Source organism: Trichechus manatus, unplaced genomic scaffold (genome assembly GCF_000243295.1).
Source record: "Trichechus manatus latirostris isolate Lorelei unplaced genomic scaffold, TriManLat1.0 scaffold00015, whole genome shotgun sequence".
Lineage (NCBI taxonomy): Eukaryota > Metazoa > Chordata > Mammalia > Sirenia > Trichechidae > Trichechus > Trichechus manatus.
In genome coordinates, this window is record NW_004443951.1 from 2,623,122 (window position 1) to 2,641,231 (window position 18,110).

An 18,110-nucleotide genomic window follows, 5' to 3' on the forward strand; every position below is an offset into this window, starting at 1 on the left:
ACAAACCCAGCTTGCCCTGGATAAAACCCCAGAGTCAAAAACTCAGCCAGGGCTGGAGGAAAGCAATTGGCACAGCTGTTCCAATGCCACCTCACATGTCTTCCCAGAGTCCACAGTTTGATTTTTTGAAATTGCTACTGAAGGGGTATCCCCAGAATGATTCCAACTTGATTTGGGATATGGCTTTATCATACAAATCCAACCTTTTTGTAATTTATAGAAAATCCATAACAGAAGGCCAACAAGGTGGCCAGCTCACAAACTCTGACAAGAACAAGTCTCACCATTCAATTGCTGACAGGGCAGAAGACCTAATGTTGAGGAACAGAGAGCATTTCTGAAGCCCCTTAGGTGAAGGGCATTTGACAGAGTGGGAGTTTCTGATAATTCATGAAATGCATTCTGAAGTCATCTAGAATGGAGGTTGCAATCTGCAGTGCTTGGGGGTCTGCCCCACTGTGCTCCTGGATATCACATAAAAGTTGTAATCCTCCTTCTTCAACTAACAGTTTGCAGTATTTGCTGGCTGAAAGAAAATCAAGCAAAGAACAACTGGCATTTTAAATATACCCAAATCATACCATTTACCTTTCTGAAGAAAGAGTACAAAGGTTCAAGCCCTCTGACCCAGGAATTAACAGAGAAAACAAGTCAATTTCAGAGAAATATGTCAAAACAAGTAATGCCTGGCTTGCGTAGTGAGTTTGTTGTTGTTAGCTGCTGTGGAGTTGATTCTAACTGATGGCAATCCTAGGTGTGCAGAGTAGAACTGCTCCATAGGGTTTTCAAGGTTGTGACCCTTTGGAAGCAGATCACCAGGCCTGTCTTCCGAGGCACCTGTAGGTGAGTTAGAACTGCCAACTTTTCAGCTAGCAGTCAAGGATTTAACCATTTGTGCCACCCAGGGACTCTGTAGTGAGCTTACAGATGATCATTTTAGCATGTTTACTTCCAGACAACACTATGCTTCAGATATCTTTAATATTAGCTAAAAGGATGCAAACTTCTTTTAAAATTACAATAATAATACACATTTCAGCTTCGGGCAGTATGCTGGACTAGGTAACCTGAAAACACCAGTTGCTGGATAAAATATAATGAAAATATCTTTAAATGCATAGTTGAGTGTACAAAGTAAAGGAATTTTCCAGGAGCGAGAAACAAGGAGCAGAAAGAACACAAATTCATGTAAGCTAACCAGCAGCGTCCTGGGGGAAGAAAGGGATTGCCGGTCTCAGAATCTAGGAGTCTAGATAGATGTCAGCTTGAAGTTGGAAATGTGATCAGCACTTACGGCTAGGCCCCTCAAAGAGCCAGAAAAGAGAATGGTAAGACAAGGAAGCATCTTTGTCTTGGCCTGGGCTCTGGATGTATGTACAGGAGTGGGAGAGGAAAAGTCTTTTCTTGAAAACTCATAACCACAGACCAAAGTGAGTATAGGATTTGAATGAATACTACCTGAATGTTCTGGGAATCCTTGAACATTCCTGAGAAATGTTAATTAATCCTGAGAAATTAATATGAAAATTAAAAAAAGCTCGGGAAACTTCTGGAGCACTCGGCAAATACAAGACTGTACTAAAATATTTTTTCTCTCAAATGCTAAAAGAATTATTTAACAATCTAGAATTCTATGCCCAGCTATACTATTATTTTTATTTATTATTGTGGTAAAATACACATAACAAAATTTACTGTTTTAACCATTTTTAAGGGTACAATTCAGTGGCATTAAGTACATTCACAATGTTGTGTAACCATTTGCATTATCATTTCCCAGAACTTTTTCATCATCCCACACATGAACTCCATACCCATTAAGCAATAACTCCCCCAGCCCCTGATAACCTCTAGTCAACTTTCTATCTCTATGAATTTTCCTATTCTAAACCTCTTTAAAGTTTTAAAGCAAAAACGTCAGTTTGATAACTAAGGTACACCTGGTCTTTTCAGTCGCCTCATATACATGCGAAAATTGGATAATGAAAAAGGAAGACAGAACTATGTTTGAACTGCGGTGTTGGTAAAGAATATTGAATATGCCGTGGACTGCCAAAAGAACGAACAAATGAGTCTTAGAAGAAATACAACCAGAATGTTCCTTAGAAGCAAGGATGCAAGACTTCAACTCTCTTACACTGGACACAAAAACATCAGGAAAGACCAACTGCTAGAAGTCATCATGCTTGGTAAAGTAGAAGGCCAACAAAAGCAAGGGAAACTCTCAATGAGATGGACTGACACAACAGCTGTAACAATGGACTCAAACATACTAATGATCATGAAGATGGCGCAGGACCAGGCAACATTTCATTCTGTTATACATAAGGTCCTCATGAGTCAGACAGCTCTCTGGCAACTAACAATAGATATCTCAAGTGGAATAATACAATATCTATCTTTTTTTGTCTCGTTTCTTTCACTTAGCATAATGTTTTCAAGGTTTATCCATGTCAAAACATTCTTTTTATTGCTGAATAATATTCCATTGTATGAATATACCATTTTTTGTTTATCTATTCATCTGTTGATGGACATTTGGGTTGTGTCCACCTTTTGGCTAGTGTGAATAATGCTGCAATTAACATTTGCATACAAGTATCTGTTTGAGTCTCTGCTTTCAAGTCTTTTGGGTATATACCTAGGAGTGAAATTAATTCTATGCTTAACCTTTTGAGGAAGCATCAAAACTGTTTCCCACAGCAGCACCATTTTACATTCCCACCAGCAATGCACAGGATTCCCATTTCTCCATATCTTCCTCAATACTTGTTATTTTCCCTTTTTTAAAAAAAATTATGGCTATTCTAGTGCTGTCAAGTGGTATCTCATTATGGTTTTCATTTGCATTTCCCTGATGGCTAACGAAGTTAAGCATCTTTTCATGTGCTTATTGGCCATTTGTATATCTTATTTGGAGAAATGTCTAGTCAAGTCCTTTGCCCATTTTTTAATTGGGTTGTTTGCTTTTTTGTTGTTGAGGTGTAGGAATTCTTTACATTTCTGGAAGTTAAACACGAAGTATGTGATTTCTAAATATTTTCTATCATTCTGTAGGCTATTTTTTCACTTTCTTGTTAAAGTCCTTTGATGCATAAGTTTTTTTATTTTGATGAAGTCCAGTTTATCTATTTTTTTCTTTTGTTGCCTGCATTTTTGTTGTCATATTTAAGAAAAAACTGCCAAATCAAATTCGTGAAGATTTTTCCTGAGTTTTATAGTTCTAGCTCTTAAATTCAGTTGTTCTTTCATGCGTTTTGATTTTTTTTTTCTAATATGGTATAAAGTGAGGGTTCAACTTCATTCTTTTGCATGTAGATGTCTGGTTTTCCCAGCAACGTTTGTTGAAAAGAATGACCTGTCATCATTGAATGGTCTTGGCTCCACTGTGAAAAATCAATTGACCATAAATGTGAAGTTTTATTTCTGGACTTTTCTATTCTATTCCATTGTCTATCCTTACACTAGAGCCACACTGTTTTGATTATTGTAGCTTTGTAGTACGTTTTGAAATCAGAAAGTGTGAGTCCTCCAACTTTGTTCTTCTTTTCAAGACTGTTTTGGGCAATTTGGGGTTCCTTGAAATTCCATACAAATTTTAGGATGTTTTTCTATTTCGGCAACACATGCCATTGGGATTTTGATAGGGATTGCATTTAATAGGTAGATTGCACTGGGTAGTATTGTCATTTTAACAATATTAAGTCTTCTAATCCATTAACACAAGATGTCTTTCCATATATTTAAGTCTTCTTTAATTTCTTTAGCAGTGCTTTGTATTTTTCAATGTAAAAGTCCTTCACCTCCTTAAATTTATTACTAAATATTTTATTGTTTTTTGATGATGTTGTAAATGGAATTTTCTTAATTTCCTCTTCAGATTGTTCATTGCTAGTGTACAGAAATACAACCTCTAATACACTGGTTTTTTGTGTGTGTTGATTTTGTGTCCTGCAACTTTGCTGAACTTGTTTAATAGCTGTAACAGTTGTTTTGTGAATTCTTTAGGGTTTCCTAGATACAAAATCATATCATCTGCCGACAGAGATAATTTTACTTCTTCCTTTCCAATTTGGATGCATCTTATTTCTCTTTCTGCCTAACTGTGCTGGCTAGAACTTCCAGTACTATGTTGAATAGAAGTGGTGAGAGCAGCCATCCTTATCTTATTCCTGATCATAGGGGAAAACCTTTCCGTCTTTAATCACTAAATATGGTATTAGTTGTGGGTTTTTCATATTGGTCATTATCATGTTGAGAAAGTTCTTTTCTATTTCTAGTTTGAGTGTTTTTATCATGAAAGGGTGTTGGGTTTTGTCAAATGCTTTTTCTGCATCAATTGAGATGATCATTTTTTTCTTTCATACTATTAATGTGGTATGTCACATTGATTAATTTCTGTATGTTGAACCACTGCTGCATTCCAGGGATAAATCTCACTGGGTCATGGTTACTACAGCTTGATTTGTGTCCTGCAAACAGAAATGTTCAAGTCCTAACCCCTGGAACCTGTGAATGTGACCTTATTTGGAAATAGTGTACTTACAGATGTAATTACTTAACATGAGGTCATACGAGAGTAGGGTGGGTCTTGATCCAATATGACTTAAGTCCTTATAAAAAGAGCAGAAGAGACTGAAAGAGACACACAGGGAAAACATCATGGGAAAGAGGAAGAAATTGGAGTGATGTATCTACAAACCAAGGAACGCTGATACAGGATAGTTTTTCCAGATACAGAATTCTTGGTTGACAGTTTTTGTTTGTTTGTTTCTTTTAGCACTTCAAATATGTCATTCCACTGCTTTCTGGCTTCCATGGTTCTGAAGAGAAATAAACTGTTAATCTTACTGAGGATGCCTCATACGTGACGAGTCAATTCTCTTGCTGCTTTCAAGAGTTTCTCTTTGTCTTTTGACAATTCGATGTGGGTCTCTCTGAGTTTATTCTGCTTGGAGTTTGTTGAACATCTTGTATGTGTATATTCATGTCTTTCATCAGATGTGGGATGTTTTCAGAAATGATTTCTTCAAATATTTTTTATGCCCCATTCATTTTCACTTTTCCTGGGACTCATACGATACATATGTTGGTCTGCTTGATGGTGTCACACAGGTCTCTCAGGCTTTGCTCATTTACCTTCATTCTTTTTTCTTTCTGCTCCTCAGATGACAATTGTCTTATCTTCAAGTTCACTGATTCTTTCTTCTGCCTGCTCAGATCTGCTATTCAACACCTCTAGTAAATTCTTCATTTCAGTTATTGTACTTTTCAGCTCCAGAATTTTTGTTTGGTTCCTTTTTACAATTTCTACGTATTTATTGATATTCTCATTTTGTCCACAAATCATTTTCCTAATTTTCTTTAGTTCTTTGTCCACAGTTTCCTTTATTGAGCACAGTTAAGACAGCTGGTTTAACACCTTTGACTAGTAATTCCAATGTGTGGGCTTCCTCAGGGATGGTTTCTGTCATATTGTTTTTTCTTTCCCCCTGTGAATGAACCATACTTTCCTGTTTCTTTGTATGATTTGTAATTTTTTGAGAACTGGACATTCTCAGTGTTATAATATGGTACCTCTGAAAACCTGAATCTTCCACTCCTCAGGGATTGCTGATTTTTGCTTGTTGAGGCTGTAACCATCTTTTTGTGACACTTCCAAGCTACTTTTCAATAGTGTGTATTCCTTGTTTTGTGTCGTCACTGAATTTCTGTTATCTCTGTAGTCATCCAGTGACCCGACAAAGATCCCCTGAATATCTCGCCTACAAAGGGTTCTGGCCTTTCTTTTAAAAAAAGTGCTCTGGCCCTTTAAATCTTCCAAAAGACACTGCCAGGGGAGGCTGCTGCAGCCCTAAAGGGCCAAAACCAAGGAAGTAAGCATCTGTATGGTCCCTCAGGTACTGCCAAAACAACCAAAATGCGCAATCCCAAATTTCTGGAGGACAAGGTCCCCACTGCCCTCTGTCACCAGCTAGCCATTCCAGTAATGCGGGCCACTGTCCCCACACTCACGGTGGGGCTAAAGAATCAGGGTAGTGGTAGTTATTCACACCTGCCGCTCTCTTACAAAAGATCAGCAGCCTCTTCCTTCATCATGCACTGCCCTGGCTGTTTTAAGTGTCTGATCATGTTCCAGAGTTCCAAAACAATTGATTCCAAAACAATTGATTCCGCTCAATGATTGCTTTGGTAGGGGGACCAACCCCTAGAGTTTCCTCCGCCTCCATTTTGCATGATGTCACTCCCAGCTATGCTACTATTTAAGAGTAAGAGTTGGGGGTGGGGGGGACCCAAACATTTTCAGTTAAAGAAATTTTGCCTCTAACAGACTCTTGAAAAAATGAATCCAGAAAAAAAGAGTAGGGTGAAATAGGCAATGGTGAACAACAACAACAAAGGTAAACATTTGTGTAAATTGAAATGTGCACTGACTGTATGAAATAATAACAATTAAAGTATCTTTGAGGATATGAAAACAAGGTGGAACTAAAATACACTGATTAACCAACCAATGTTCTTGGATGGAAAAAGTCATAAAAGTGTGAATTCCCTTTAAGTTGATTTATAAATGTAACATGTTGCTGATAAAAATACCAAAAGGAGTGCTTTGGGGGAGGAACTAGAAAAGATGAGTCTATAATTGATATAGAAAGACAAGAAAGAAAGAATAGCCAAGGATAAAGGAGTAAATAGGGCATAAATCCTTCCAGATTCGAAAATACAATACAGAATCTTCACAATTAAAACAGTGTGGCACTAGCATATGGATAGACAGAACATACTATCCAGAAATAGACCTGAAAAATCCAGAAAAGGATAGATGAACTATTCAATAAAAAAGGTATTGGGACAACTAAGTAGCAATCTAGAAAAATTAAGTTGGATCCATACCTCAGACCATATGACAAGAAAAATTTCAAATGGCTCAAACACTTTAACATAAAAAAAATGAAACCATAAAAAGTACCAGAACAAAAACATAAGAGATTTATTATAATCTAGTGTAACTATGAATCAAAATCCAACAGCCATGTAAGAAAAGACGTGAACAAAATGAAAAGAAAATAAACCAGGAGAAAATATTCAGAGCATATATTATAGACAAAGGCTTAGTATATAAAGAGTTCCTTTAAATTAAAAATACCAACAAACAAACAATAGAAACAAAAAATAGAAAAAAGTGGCTCTTAAGTATAAGAAAAGATAGTTAACATTACCGCTTTTACCTTTCACAAAGATCAAACAGTTCAATTAAGATTATTTTTGCAAAAATGTAGAGAAAACTAGCAGGCTCTCATACACTGCTGATGAGGGTGTATATTGGTAATCAACTCTCTGGAGGACAATTTAGTAGTAGCTATCAAAATTACAAATGTTCATAACCTTTGGCCTCGGCAATTCTATTTCTAAGAATTTATTCTGCAAATTACTAAAACACTTGCAAAATGATATATTTTATTTAACAAATGCTTATACAGTACTATAAGTCAAATACTGTTCTAAATGCTTTACAGATATTAAGTCACTTAACTCTCATAACAACCCTATAAAGTAGCTACTATTGTCCCATTTTACGGATGAGGAAACTGAGGCACAGAGAGGTTAAGTAACTTGCGTAAGTTTGCATCACTAGTAAACAGCAAAAACTGGGAACAGAGCACAGATAGGCTGGTTCCAAAGTCCATCCTCTTATTTACCACATTATTGTGTATATGCATCTTTCTATTTATATATTATTCATTAAAGCAGTGTTTATAATGTAAAAAGACTGGACACAATGTCCATCCAAAGGAGACCAGACATATAAATTATGAAATCCACATAGTAAAGAAATACTGAGCAGTCTAATTAATAAAGCAGACTCTAGAGTCAGACTACTCAGTTAGAACCCTGACTTTGCCAGTTACTAGCTGTTTTAACCTTGGACAAGTTTCACAACTTCTCTGTGCTTCAGTTTTCTCATCTCGAACATGTGAAGGATAATACCTTCTTCTAACTGTTGTCATGATTAAATGAGTTACTCATAAAAAGCTTACAACACAGTCTGGCAATCACTAAGTGCTCAGCTAAATGCTAGCTGTTATTACAGTTATTGCTTCTGTTGTAACTGAATATACCAGGGTAGAGCCCTCGTGGTGTAGTGATTAAGAGCCTGGCTGCTAACCAAAAGGTCGGCAGTTCGAATCCACCAGTTGCTCCTTGGAAACCCTATGGGGCAGTTCCGCTCTGTCCTATAGGGTAGCTATGAGTCGGAATTAACTCAATGGCAACAGGTTTGGTTTTGCTTTTGGTTTCTGGGCCATTCTGATCCAGTGATCTCCACAGTACCTTCTTATAGTGTTATAATAGAGCAAGCTCCTAAAAAATCCCTTTTTTGGTGGGGGGGCGGGGTTAGTTTCTTTCCTATTTATTCTGCCAGATGAACTTTAAAGTAATTTTCAGATCCCTCATCACATACCCATTCCCTGGGATTGTATTTTATCCATAAATTGACAAGAGCAGACATTTGAATCTTACCAAATCTTTTCATCTAGGAACATGATAAGTCTCATAATTATTTCAGGCTTTTCTTCATATAGATCTCATTACTTGTTAAAGCTATTTTTTTATATTTAATTCTTCTGTTGATACTATGAACAGTATCTTTCCCCTTAATTACATTTTCTAATTATTGCTGGTATTACATAACTATTGATTTTTTTACATTTACTTTTTATCTAGCCAATATGCTATTTTTTATTGTAAAAATGCTCTCAGGCTTTCTAGTATAAAATCATAGCCTATTTTTGTTTTATAGTAAAAACAAAAACTTTTACAATAATCTTGAACAAAGGATATAGGCCAAAAACTCTCAAAGTGGAATTTAAAACAGCAAAACATGAATAAACATTTAGCCCAGCTGGGAAACAAACCCTGACTCCTGGCCCTACAGCATCCCAGGACCATTACCAAGAGGCAGATTTATGTATTAACATAGAAGACTTAAATTGTTGAGTGAGAAGAGCAAGCTGGAGAATAAACCAAACCAAACCAAACCAAACCAAACCTGTTGCTGTCGAGTTGATTCTGACTCATAGCGACCCTACAGGACAGAGCAGAACTGCCCCATAGAGTTTCCAAGGAGCGCCTGGTAGAGAGATGAACTGCCGACCTTTTGGTTAGCAGCCGTAGCACTTAACCGCTACGCCACCAGGGTTTCCAGCTGGAGAACAGTATGTACAGAATGAGCCCTTTTTTGTTTAAAAACATTTTCATACTATTTATACTCTAAAATATATAGAATGCATACAGAAAAGCATCTAGAATGACAGTCATCAAATTATTAACAGTGCTTGCCTGTGGGGAATAGGAGTAGGAGCAAACTTTCACTTTCTATACTGCTTGATATCCACCTCCAAATATATTACTAATACTAATTCTGAAAACTAACACAAACTTCAGTTTTGTTTTTTTTAAGAGTTAAATCCAGAGGACACAGAAAAATAATTTCTCAAAATTCCATCTTGAATTTAAAGCCACATGGTTCTATAGTCAGGCTTAATCCTAATACAAAAAAAAACGCTGGAAATCTATTATGTTTGAATACATACGGTTTTTACTGCAGACGTGATACATGGCCCATAGTGCCCAGAGCTGAACCTCTGGCTGAGAGAAGTTGCCAAGGAGCGGGAAAAATGCCTTAAAAGATCTAAAAGGGTACAAAGGTTCATTCAGAACTTGGGCTAATGTTCAGGGATATAATAATAATTTTCAACATTTTCCTCACAGAGTCGATTCTTCACAGTGTATTAGTGAGCATAAAGTAAGAACTATCGTGTAAGAAAATGCATCTTGTGTTATACACGTTATACATTCAACATCTCATTTCACCCTCGATCTTGCACACTGTCAGCCTTATTTTACAGATGAGGAAAACTGAGTCTTAGACATTTTCTAAAAGTGATTTTCCCAATATCACAAAGAAATAACATTTGAACACAAGGATATTTGACTCTAACCCTTTATCACTGTACCATAGCTCCTACATACTGAGTAGAACAAAAACAAGTTTTGAGAAAAGCACTACATTAGCATGAAATTACCTGTAGGTCACCAATGCTGTCATCTTACAACTTGAACTTGGCCAATTCTGGATGGTTGCATGCTATACAAAAAAAGAGAAACCAGGATTCCAATATTCCATCACTTTAAAAGGGTCATAATAGGCTATTTCACATCATTTATAATCACATAAATATGAAACAAGATGATTTTCCAAAGAGGGGAGTGATTAAACAAATTGAGGTATACTTACTTGCCAAAATACAGTTAGGCAATGACCATGTATGTAGACTATGAACAAAACTATGTGGAAAAAATGCAACAAAAAGGGGGCTTTTGTTTATAAAGATGGCAGACTGAGCATGCTTTATCCCCACTCCTTCCCTAAAGCCCATTTACAGGCTATTAAAAATGGTTTTAAAAGAGAAGGCAAATACACAAAGAACAAATCATATGGAGAAATGATAACTGATTTAGCATATCTAACACTGGAGAAGGTAAAAAATAAACCAAATTTGAAGAGAGTCCCCAAAAGATTTAGAAATTTGGCACACCAAGTACTTCTGGAAGTGTGATTAAATGTGGGGTTGAAAATAGGATTGGTTAAAAGTATGTTTCTGAAAAAGATTCTCAGATCTCCTCTCCCACTCCAAACAAGAGTTTCTGGGCTGGGTAACCCCATGAACAACTGAGGGTGGGAGCACCATACTGAAAGCAAGGGGATTAAGTGAAGATCTAAATATTAAATGTTGAGACTCCACCCACCCTCCCCCCAACCCCAGCCACCAGCCCTCTTCCCCTAGTGGACTTTCACACTGCTGGTAGCGAAGTTTATAGTTTTCATGCAGCAGAATGGAAGATTCTTCTCTGGGGAAATTCCAACCAGTTCAGGACAAAAGATCTAAAGACACTGACTCTGGGGAACACCTAACCCAGATTACTCTATAATGAAGCCCATAGGTGACAAGCTCCACACATCTGCACACAGCTTATATATAAATGAACATTCAAGTATCACCAGACACTTAAAGAAAATCTCTAAAATAAAGAAACAAAACCAAAACAAACAGGAAAAAAATAGCAACTTAGAGGAAACAGAGACCTTGGAGAAAGAGGAAAACTTAAAATATATACATATTTCATTAATATCCTTAAAGAGATAACAGAAAATAGGTATAGTAACCATCAAACAAGGATAGGATGTTGTGTAAAAAGATGCATTCAGAGAACAAAAAAGGAGTTTCTGGAAACTAAAAATATAATCACATAAATGCAAAATCCAACAGTTGAAAAAAAAGATCAAAAGGCAGGGAAATGAGTGAGAAAAGATGTGTCTTGTACAGAACTCAAATTCGAGTAAAAAGACCAGACTTAATGGTTTGACTGAGACTGGAAGGACCCCGGAAGACATGGCCCCCGGACTCTCTGTTAGCCCAAAACTAAAACCATTCCCAAGACCAAATCTTCAGGCAAAGATTAGACTGGGCTATGGGACATAAAATGATACTCATGAAGAGTGCGCTTCTTAGCACAAGTAGATACATGAGACTAAATGGGTAGCTTCTGTCTGGAGGCAGGATGAGATGGCAGAGAGGGTCAGGAGCTGCTTGAATGGACACAGGAAATCTGAGGTGGGAAGGTGTGTGCTGTCACAGTGTAGGGAAAGCCACTAGGGTCACATAACAATGTGTGTATAAATTTTTGTAAGAGAGACTAACTTAAATTGTAAACTTTCACTTAAAGCACAATTAAAAATAATAATAATAAAATAGATAAATAAATAAAAGATGCATCCCAGAAAGAGAGAACAAAGGGGGAAAAAAAAATAAATGAAACAAAAAACAAATTCCGGAAATGAGCTTCCAGAGTGATGAAAATCCAAGATAATAAATGAAAATAAAGCCACTCAAGGCATGCCACTGTGATTTCCAAACACTAAGAACAAAGATCTTAAACCTTCCAAAGAAATAATGGCAAAGGACTTCTCAACAGTACTATTGAAAAGTAGAGAACAGAGCAATGACTTGAAAAATTCTGACGGAAAATATTTCAAACCTAAAATTCTATATCTTGCCATTAAATGTGAGGGTAAAATAAAGGTCTTCTAATAGATGAGGTCTCAAAATTCTTTTCATGAATCTCTTCTTAGGAAGTTACTGGAGGATGTGCTCCAACAAAATGAGAGAGTAAACCAATAAACGGGAAGGCATGCCATCCGGGAAACAAGAAATCTAACATAAAAGAGAGGCAAAGGAAATTTCCAGGATGATAGTATAAGAATATCCTAGGAAAACAGCATTATAGCAGATATACAAAACATGCTGACTAGATGGAAGAAAGACAAAAAGTTCTGGGAGAGAAGTCTCTGAGAAGTGAAAGGGATAGAATATATTTGAATGTGTGAAGGGAGATTTATGCCTGGAGCATAGGGAAGAGTGTGCATAGTGACATGAGAAAAAGAATCTTCATTTCCCAGAGTGGGAAACTGAACTGACAGATAATGCCTAAGAATGCGAAGCCAGGAGCCAAGATGGCGGTGTAGTCAGACGCTTCCTATATCCCTCTTACAACAAAGACCTGGAAAAACAAGTGATTTGATTATACATGAATATCTAGGAGACCTGAACAAGGCAAAGTTGAGGAATCGGACTGAGTGGCAGGGGAAGTGGGAGACGGTTCAGAAGAAGCTAGCAGCACCAGAGCGGCGGCAGTGGGACGGCAACTCTTCAGCCATGCCGGGTCCACACTGAAGCAGGCAAACAGCTGTGTGTGCACTCGGAAAGCAGTTTCCACATTGAGAGAGATCCGTCAGCAGAGATTCTGCCTGGACACTCTGAACCAGTGAAAAGCAGCTCCCAAGTGGCTAAAGATAAGAACATGTGTGCGGCCTTTCACGGGGATTTAAAAAAAAAAAAAAAAAAAAGCCCATTTGGGAAAAACCTCTCTCCCTTTTACCTCCTCCCTCCACACTCTGCACCAGGAGTCCGTTGGCTGGAAGTAGATCCCAAAAGGCGCCCTGACCCATTCTCCTGGCCTTGGAGAGGGAACAAATAAGCTACCGGCTCCCCTTAGCCAGGAACACAGGGTCAGCACAGCTCCTTTGCTAGGCACAGGCATAAGGGGTCCGCAGACTCTGAGTGCCTTACACCCCTGTATAGACTTGTGGGGACCCATCTCAACAGTGTTAGCCCTCACTACCACAGTACAACAGGGCAAACATCTGAAGTTTAACTTCAACTGTTTCAGCTGTGAAGTGGCAGATTTGTGACCCTCGAAACAGCCCTGCCCCTTAAGTAGGCACTTTTATCGATCCGCAATAGGGACTGGAGGACTGGTGGCGTCACCTAAACCTCCTAGTCATCTGCTACAGGAGTCCAAGAAAAAGTGGTGCCCTCGAGTCTTTACAGCCAACAGAATGGGATGCTCATAGTCTGGCTGCAAAACTCACTTACCTACTCACCCTAGAGAATAGGGACATGCTTTCCTTTCTGACTCTCAGGGGTAGCTATCAGCCCCCTGCCTGGCACAGCGCATGATCCCCTACCACAGCCAGAGTCCAGTGCCTGCACCAATCACCCATGCCTCTCTAGGACTGTGGGTGAGAGCCTGCACCACACACTTGGTGACTGACTGCCTGGTCACCTGAGCTGAAGCCATATAGGAAAATTTAACAGACTCCTGTGGGCACATACTTAGTTACAGAACTAACTACCTGGTGACAGGATGTTAGAGCTTCAAAGGTGTCAATAATCAAACTAGCGCACACGAGCAGCCTACTGGAGCATATCAAAACAAAACAAGAAGCTAGGACTCACTAAACAAATATAAAATAAAATTATAATAACTTATTAATGGTTCGGAGACAACAGTCAATATCAAATCACATAAAGAGGCAGTCCATGATGGCTTCAGCAAGCTCCCAAAATAAAGAATAAATTCTCTGGAGGAAGAGAATTTCTTGGAATTACCAGAGGCAGAATACAAAAGATTAATATACAGAACTCTCCTAGAAATTAGAAAGGAAATTCGACAAAATGCAGAAACGGCCAGGGAACACACAAAGTAGTAGAGGAACTTAAAAAAGTTATTCAAGAACATAATGACAAACTTAATAGGCTGCAAGAATCCATAGAGAGAGCGCAATCAGAAATCCAGAAGATGAACAATAAAATTTCAGAATTAAGACAACTCAATAGAAAGTCATAGGAACAGAATTGAGACAGTAGAAGTTAGAATTAGTGACACTGAAGATAAAGCGCTTGAGGCCAACTTATTTGAGGAAAAATCATATAAAAGAATTAAAAAGAATGAAGAAACTCTAAGAGTCATGTGGGACTCTATCAAGAGAAACAACCTATGAGTGATTGGAGTACCAGAACAGGGGGGATAACAGAAAATACAGAGAAAACTGTTGAAGATTTGTTGATAGAAAACTTCCCTGACATCATGAAAGATGAGAAGATATCTATCCAAGATGCTCATCAAACCCCACGTAAGGTAGATCCCAAAAGAAAGTCACCAAGACATATATTATAATCAAACTTACCAAAACCAAAGATAGAGACAATTTTAAGAACAGCTAGGGATAAAAGAATGCAAAGTCAAGAAGTAGTAATATAAAATGTTATTCAGGAGATACCAAAAGAAATAGTAGATTTAAATAAAGTTGCAAGTGGGAAAAACCAAAAACCCAAACTCAACTGCTATAGAGTCAGTTCTGACACACAGCAACCCTCTATGGTTTCCATTTGAATTACTGGTGTTGGGGAAGAACACTGAATATACCATGGACTGCCAAAAGAATGAACAAATCTGTCTTGGAAGAAGTACAACCAGAATGCCCCTTAGAAGCAAGGATGGCGAGACTACATCTCACATATTTTGGACATGTTATCAGGAGGGATCAGTCCCTGGAGAAGGACATCATACTTGGTAAAGTAGAAGGTCAGCGAAAAAGAGAAAGACCCTCAGTGAGATGGACTGACACAGTGGCTGCAACAATGGGCTCAAGCATGGCAACAATTGTGAGGATGGTGCAGGACCGGGTAGTGTTTCATTCTGTTGTACACAGGGTCACTACGTGTCAGAATCGACTCGAAGGCACATAACAACCTAACGATAACAGGGTTTCCAAGGCTGTAAGATGTGCAAACTGCCGCGTCTTTCTTCCATGGAACCCCTGGTGGTTTTGAACCACTGACCTTTTGGTTAGCAGTCAAATGCTTTAATCACTATACCACCAGGGCTCCTGTAAGTGGGAGAGAGGGTAGGAATAAGTCATATAGAATTGTCTGTATGTGTAACTTTCATAAAGAGAAAAAGATCAGAAGAAAATGTAACAAAATGTTAATAGAGGTTAGCTTTGGGTTGTAGGGTTATGAGTGACTTGAATTTTTTTTCTTTACACTTTTCTGTATTTTTCCCATTATCTACAATGAACACATATTACTAAAACTCTTATGATCTGGAAAAACTGATTTTCTGCAAGAAGAGACTGCTCTGGGATTTTTCAAAGAGGAATAGTTTCTGTACCAGATCCTGGAGAAGAGCACTCCTCTGAAGGTCACAGGATATCCAGTGCTGTTTGTTAGATGCCAGATGGGCTATAATGCCTGCGGCTAAATAGCTGACTTCCAGTTCTTTACTATGGAGCAAACTGCTGATGTGCTTCACCACATCTTCAGTCACCAGGTTGGAAGAGAGTTCTTTGACTTCAGCTACATTGTTCTACAGGTTGGATGGAGCAGGAAAGGAGGAAAGAATTAGGAACTGGCTCTTCTTCCTTTCCTACTGCTCTGCTCAGATACACTGAGAACGCTTACTCCCATCCTCCTCCCTCTCAATTCTGCCTAATACCTACAATCCCACCTCTTGATGATGATCATCATCATCATTAGTAACAAATCATTGAATAAGCACTTACTAAGTGCCAGAAACTGTTACTAGGAGGCAAAAATGGCTTTTTATATACTTCATCTCACTTAGGAGCCCTGCTGGCACAATGGTTAAGAGCTCGGCTGCTAACCAAAAAGTGAGTAGTTCAAATCCACCAGCCGCTCCTTGGAAACCCTATGAGGCAGTTCTACTCTGTCCTATAGTGTCGCTGTGAGTCAGAATCCAATTGACGGCAATGGATTTGGCTTTTTGTTTTTTGGATCTCACTTAATCCTTAAAATAACCCTCAAAGAAACTTGACACTCAGCAAGACTAACTTGCCAGGTTCACACTGCCAATAACTGGTAGAATTACAACACAAATCCAGGCCTGACTCAAATACTTAACATTACTGGGGCCTACTATATGTTACATTATCTTGAAATAATAACAAGAATGAAAGGCAGATAGTATTTTATTTTACAGATTGTATTAGTTTTCTATGCTGTGTAATAAATTACCACAAATTTAGTGGCTTGAAACAACACACATTTATTATCTCACAATTTCTGTAGGTCAGGAATCCAGGCATGGCTTAGCTAGGTCCTCTACTCTGAGGTCTCACGAGGATGCGATCAAAGTGTTGGCCGGGCTGCATTATCCTCTGTAGGTCTGACTTGGGGAGATTCTGCTTCCAAGCTTACTCAGACTGTTGGGAGAATTCATTTCCTTGTAGCTGCAGGACTCAGCGCTTTGGATTTTTGCTGGAGGCCACCCTCAGTTCCTACAGGCTGTCCACAATTCCTTGCCAAGTTGGCTTTGCCAACCACTTACTTCATTGGTAGCTTGCTTCTTCAAAGCCAGTGAGGAGGAGTCTCTCTGACAGATTCATGTATATATCATAATATAATCAGGAGTGACATCCCATCTCCTCTGCCATATTCTACTGGTTAGAAGCAAGTCAAAGGTTCTGCCCATACTCAAAGGGAAAGTATTAACCAAAGCTGTGAACATGAGGTTGAAATCATTGGGTGGTGGGGGTAGGGTCTCCTTAGGATCTATCCACCACACAGATGAAAAAACAAAGGTTTAGTGAGGTTAAACAGACAGTCAAAGTAAACACAGCAATTACAGGCAAACTTAGAATTTAATTCCACATCTGTTTAAATGCAAAGCCAGTGCTCCTTCTGAAGCAGCTTTCAAGAAAGTACACCCTAGACAGTATGTTGAAAAGGGCACAGGGTACTAAAGATTAAAGCTGAAATTAAACTGTTTTGAGACCCGCCACCCACCCCCTAGTTTTTCCCAAGACCAGCAATATACGTCATCAATAACATGATTTCAGCATTAAATCTGGTAGCCCCAAACATGAAGAGACAAGATGAGAGCAGCCTTAGCATAACTGAAAGGGACACCTCAGTTGATTTCCAAGGTTTCTCCTGTAAGCTCAGCAGAAACTACTTTTATATTAGCTATCTCTTTCCAAGAGTCTAGGAACAAAATGGTGAGATGAAAGTTACAGGAGAATGTGGGTCTTCATTCAGAAAAGTGCCAGGCAGACTGAGGGAAAAGGGATAACCTCACAAACCCTCAACATTCTGAGATGCTCTCAAAAAGATAAAAAGTGAAGGATCCCTTAGGTCAGCTAGTACTACAGTACTCAGCACTGTACAGGATATATCTGAGGCCTCAATCCACCTTTCTGGCCTAATTTTCCATTGCTTATTTCCTTCCCACCTTTCCCCAAATTCCAGCTATTCTGTATTATAGTGTCCCTCAAATGATTACATTTTCTCATCATCCCTAGCCAAAAATGACCTTTGCCCATTCCTTTGATTTTTCTGTACCTTCTAGATTTCCAACATTAAGCATTTATTCCTTTGTGAAGCCTTTCACATCTGCTCCAAGTCCTACATGTGCTAGGGATACAAAGAGGATAAGACACAGTCCCTGCTTTCAAGGAGTTCATGATCTAGAATCAAAGGCTCCCTCTGGACTTTGTGCCTCTTCCCTAACACTTACCATACTCACTCTCAAATTAGAGAGCAATTTATACACATGCCTAACAATTCTTCCCCAAAGTGGTAAGCTCTATGAGTTTGATACATTTCACCCATTTGTGTCTCCCACAGCACCTGGCACTGCAAATGGCAGGGGTTCAGTGTGTCTTTATTTCTTTTTGTAATAAAAGT

General features: G+C 38.5%; 1 protein-coding gene across 1 annotated transcript in view; it reads right to left on the bottom strand.

Annotated features, from left to right (window-relative positions):
* Window positions 1-347: 347 nt before the first annotated feature.
* ZYG11A (zyg-11 family member A, cell cycle regulator) overlaps window positions 348-18,110 on the bottom strand; it is an 84,942-nt gene continuing 67,179 nt past the window's right edge. The window contains exons 11-14 of the mRNA XM_004372046.1: window positions 15,577-15,771; window positions 10,086-10,147; window positions 9,594-9,691; window positions 348-526 (exon numbers count right to left, since the gene is read on the bottom strand). Of these exons, the coding sequence (XP_004372103.1) occupies window positions 348-526; window positions 9,594-9,691; window positions 10,086-10,147; window positions 15,577-15,771 (534 nt within the window). The remainder of the gene's footprint in view (window positions 527-9,593; window positions 9,692-10,085; window positions 10,148-15,576; window positions 15,772-18,110) is intronic.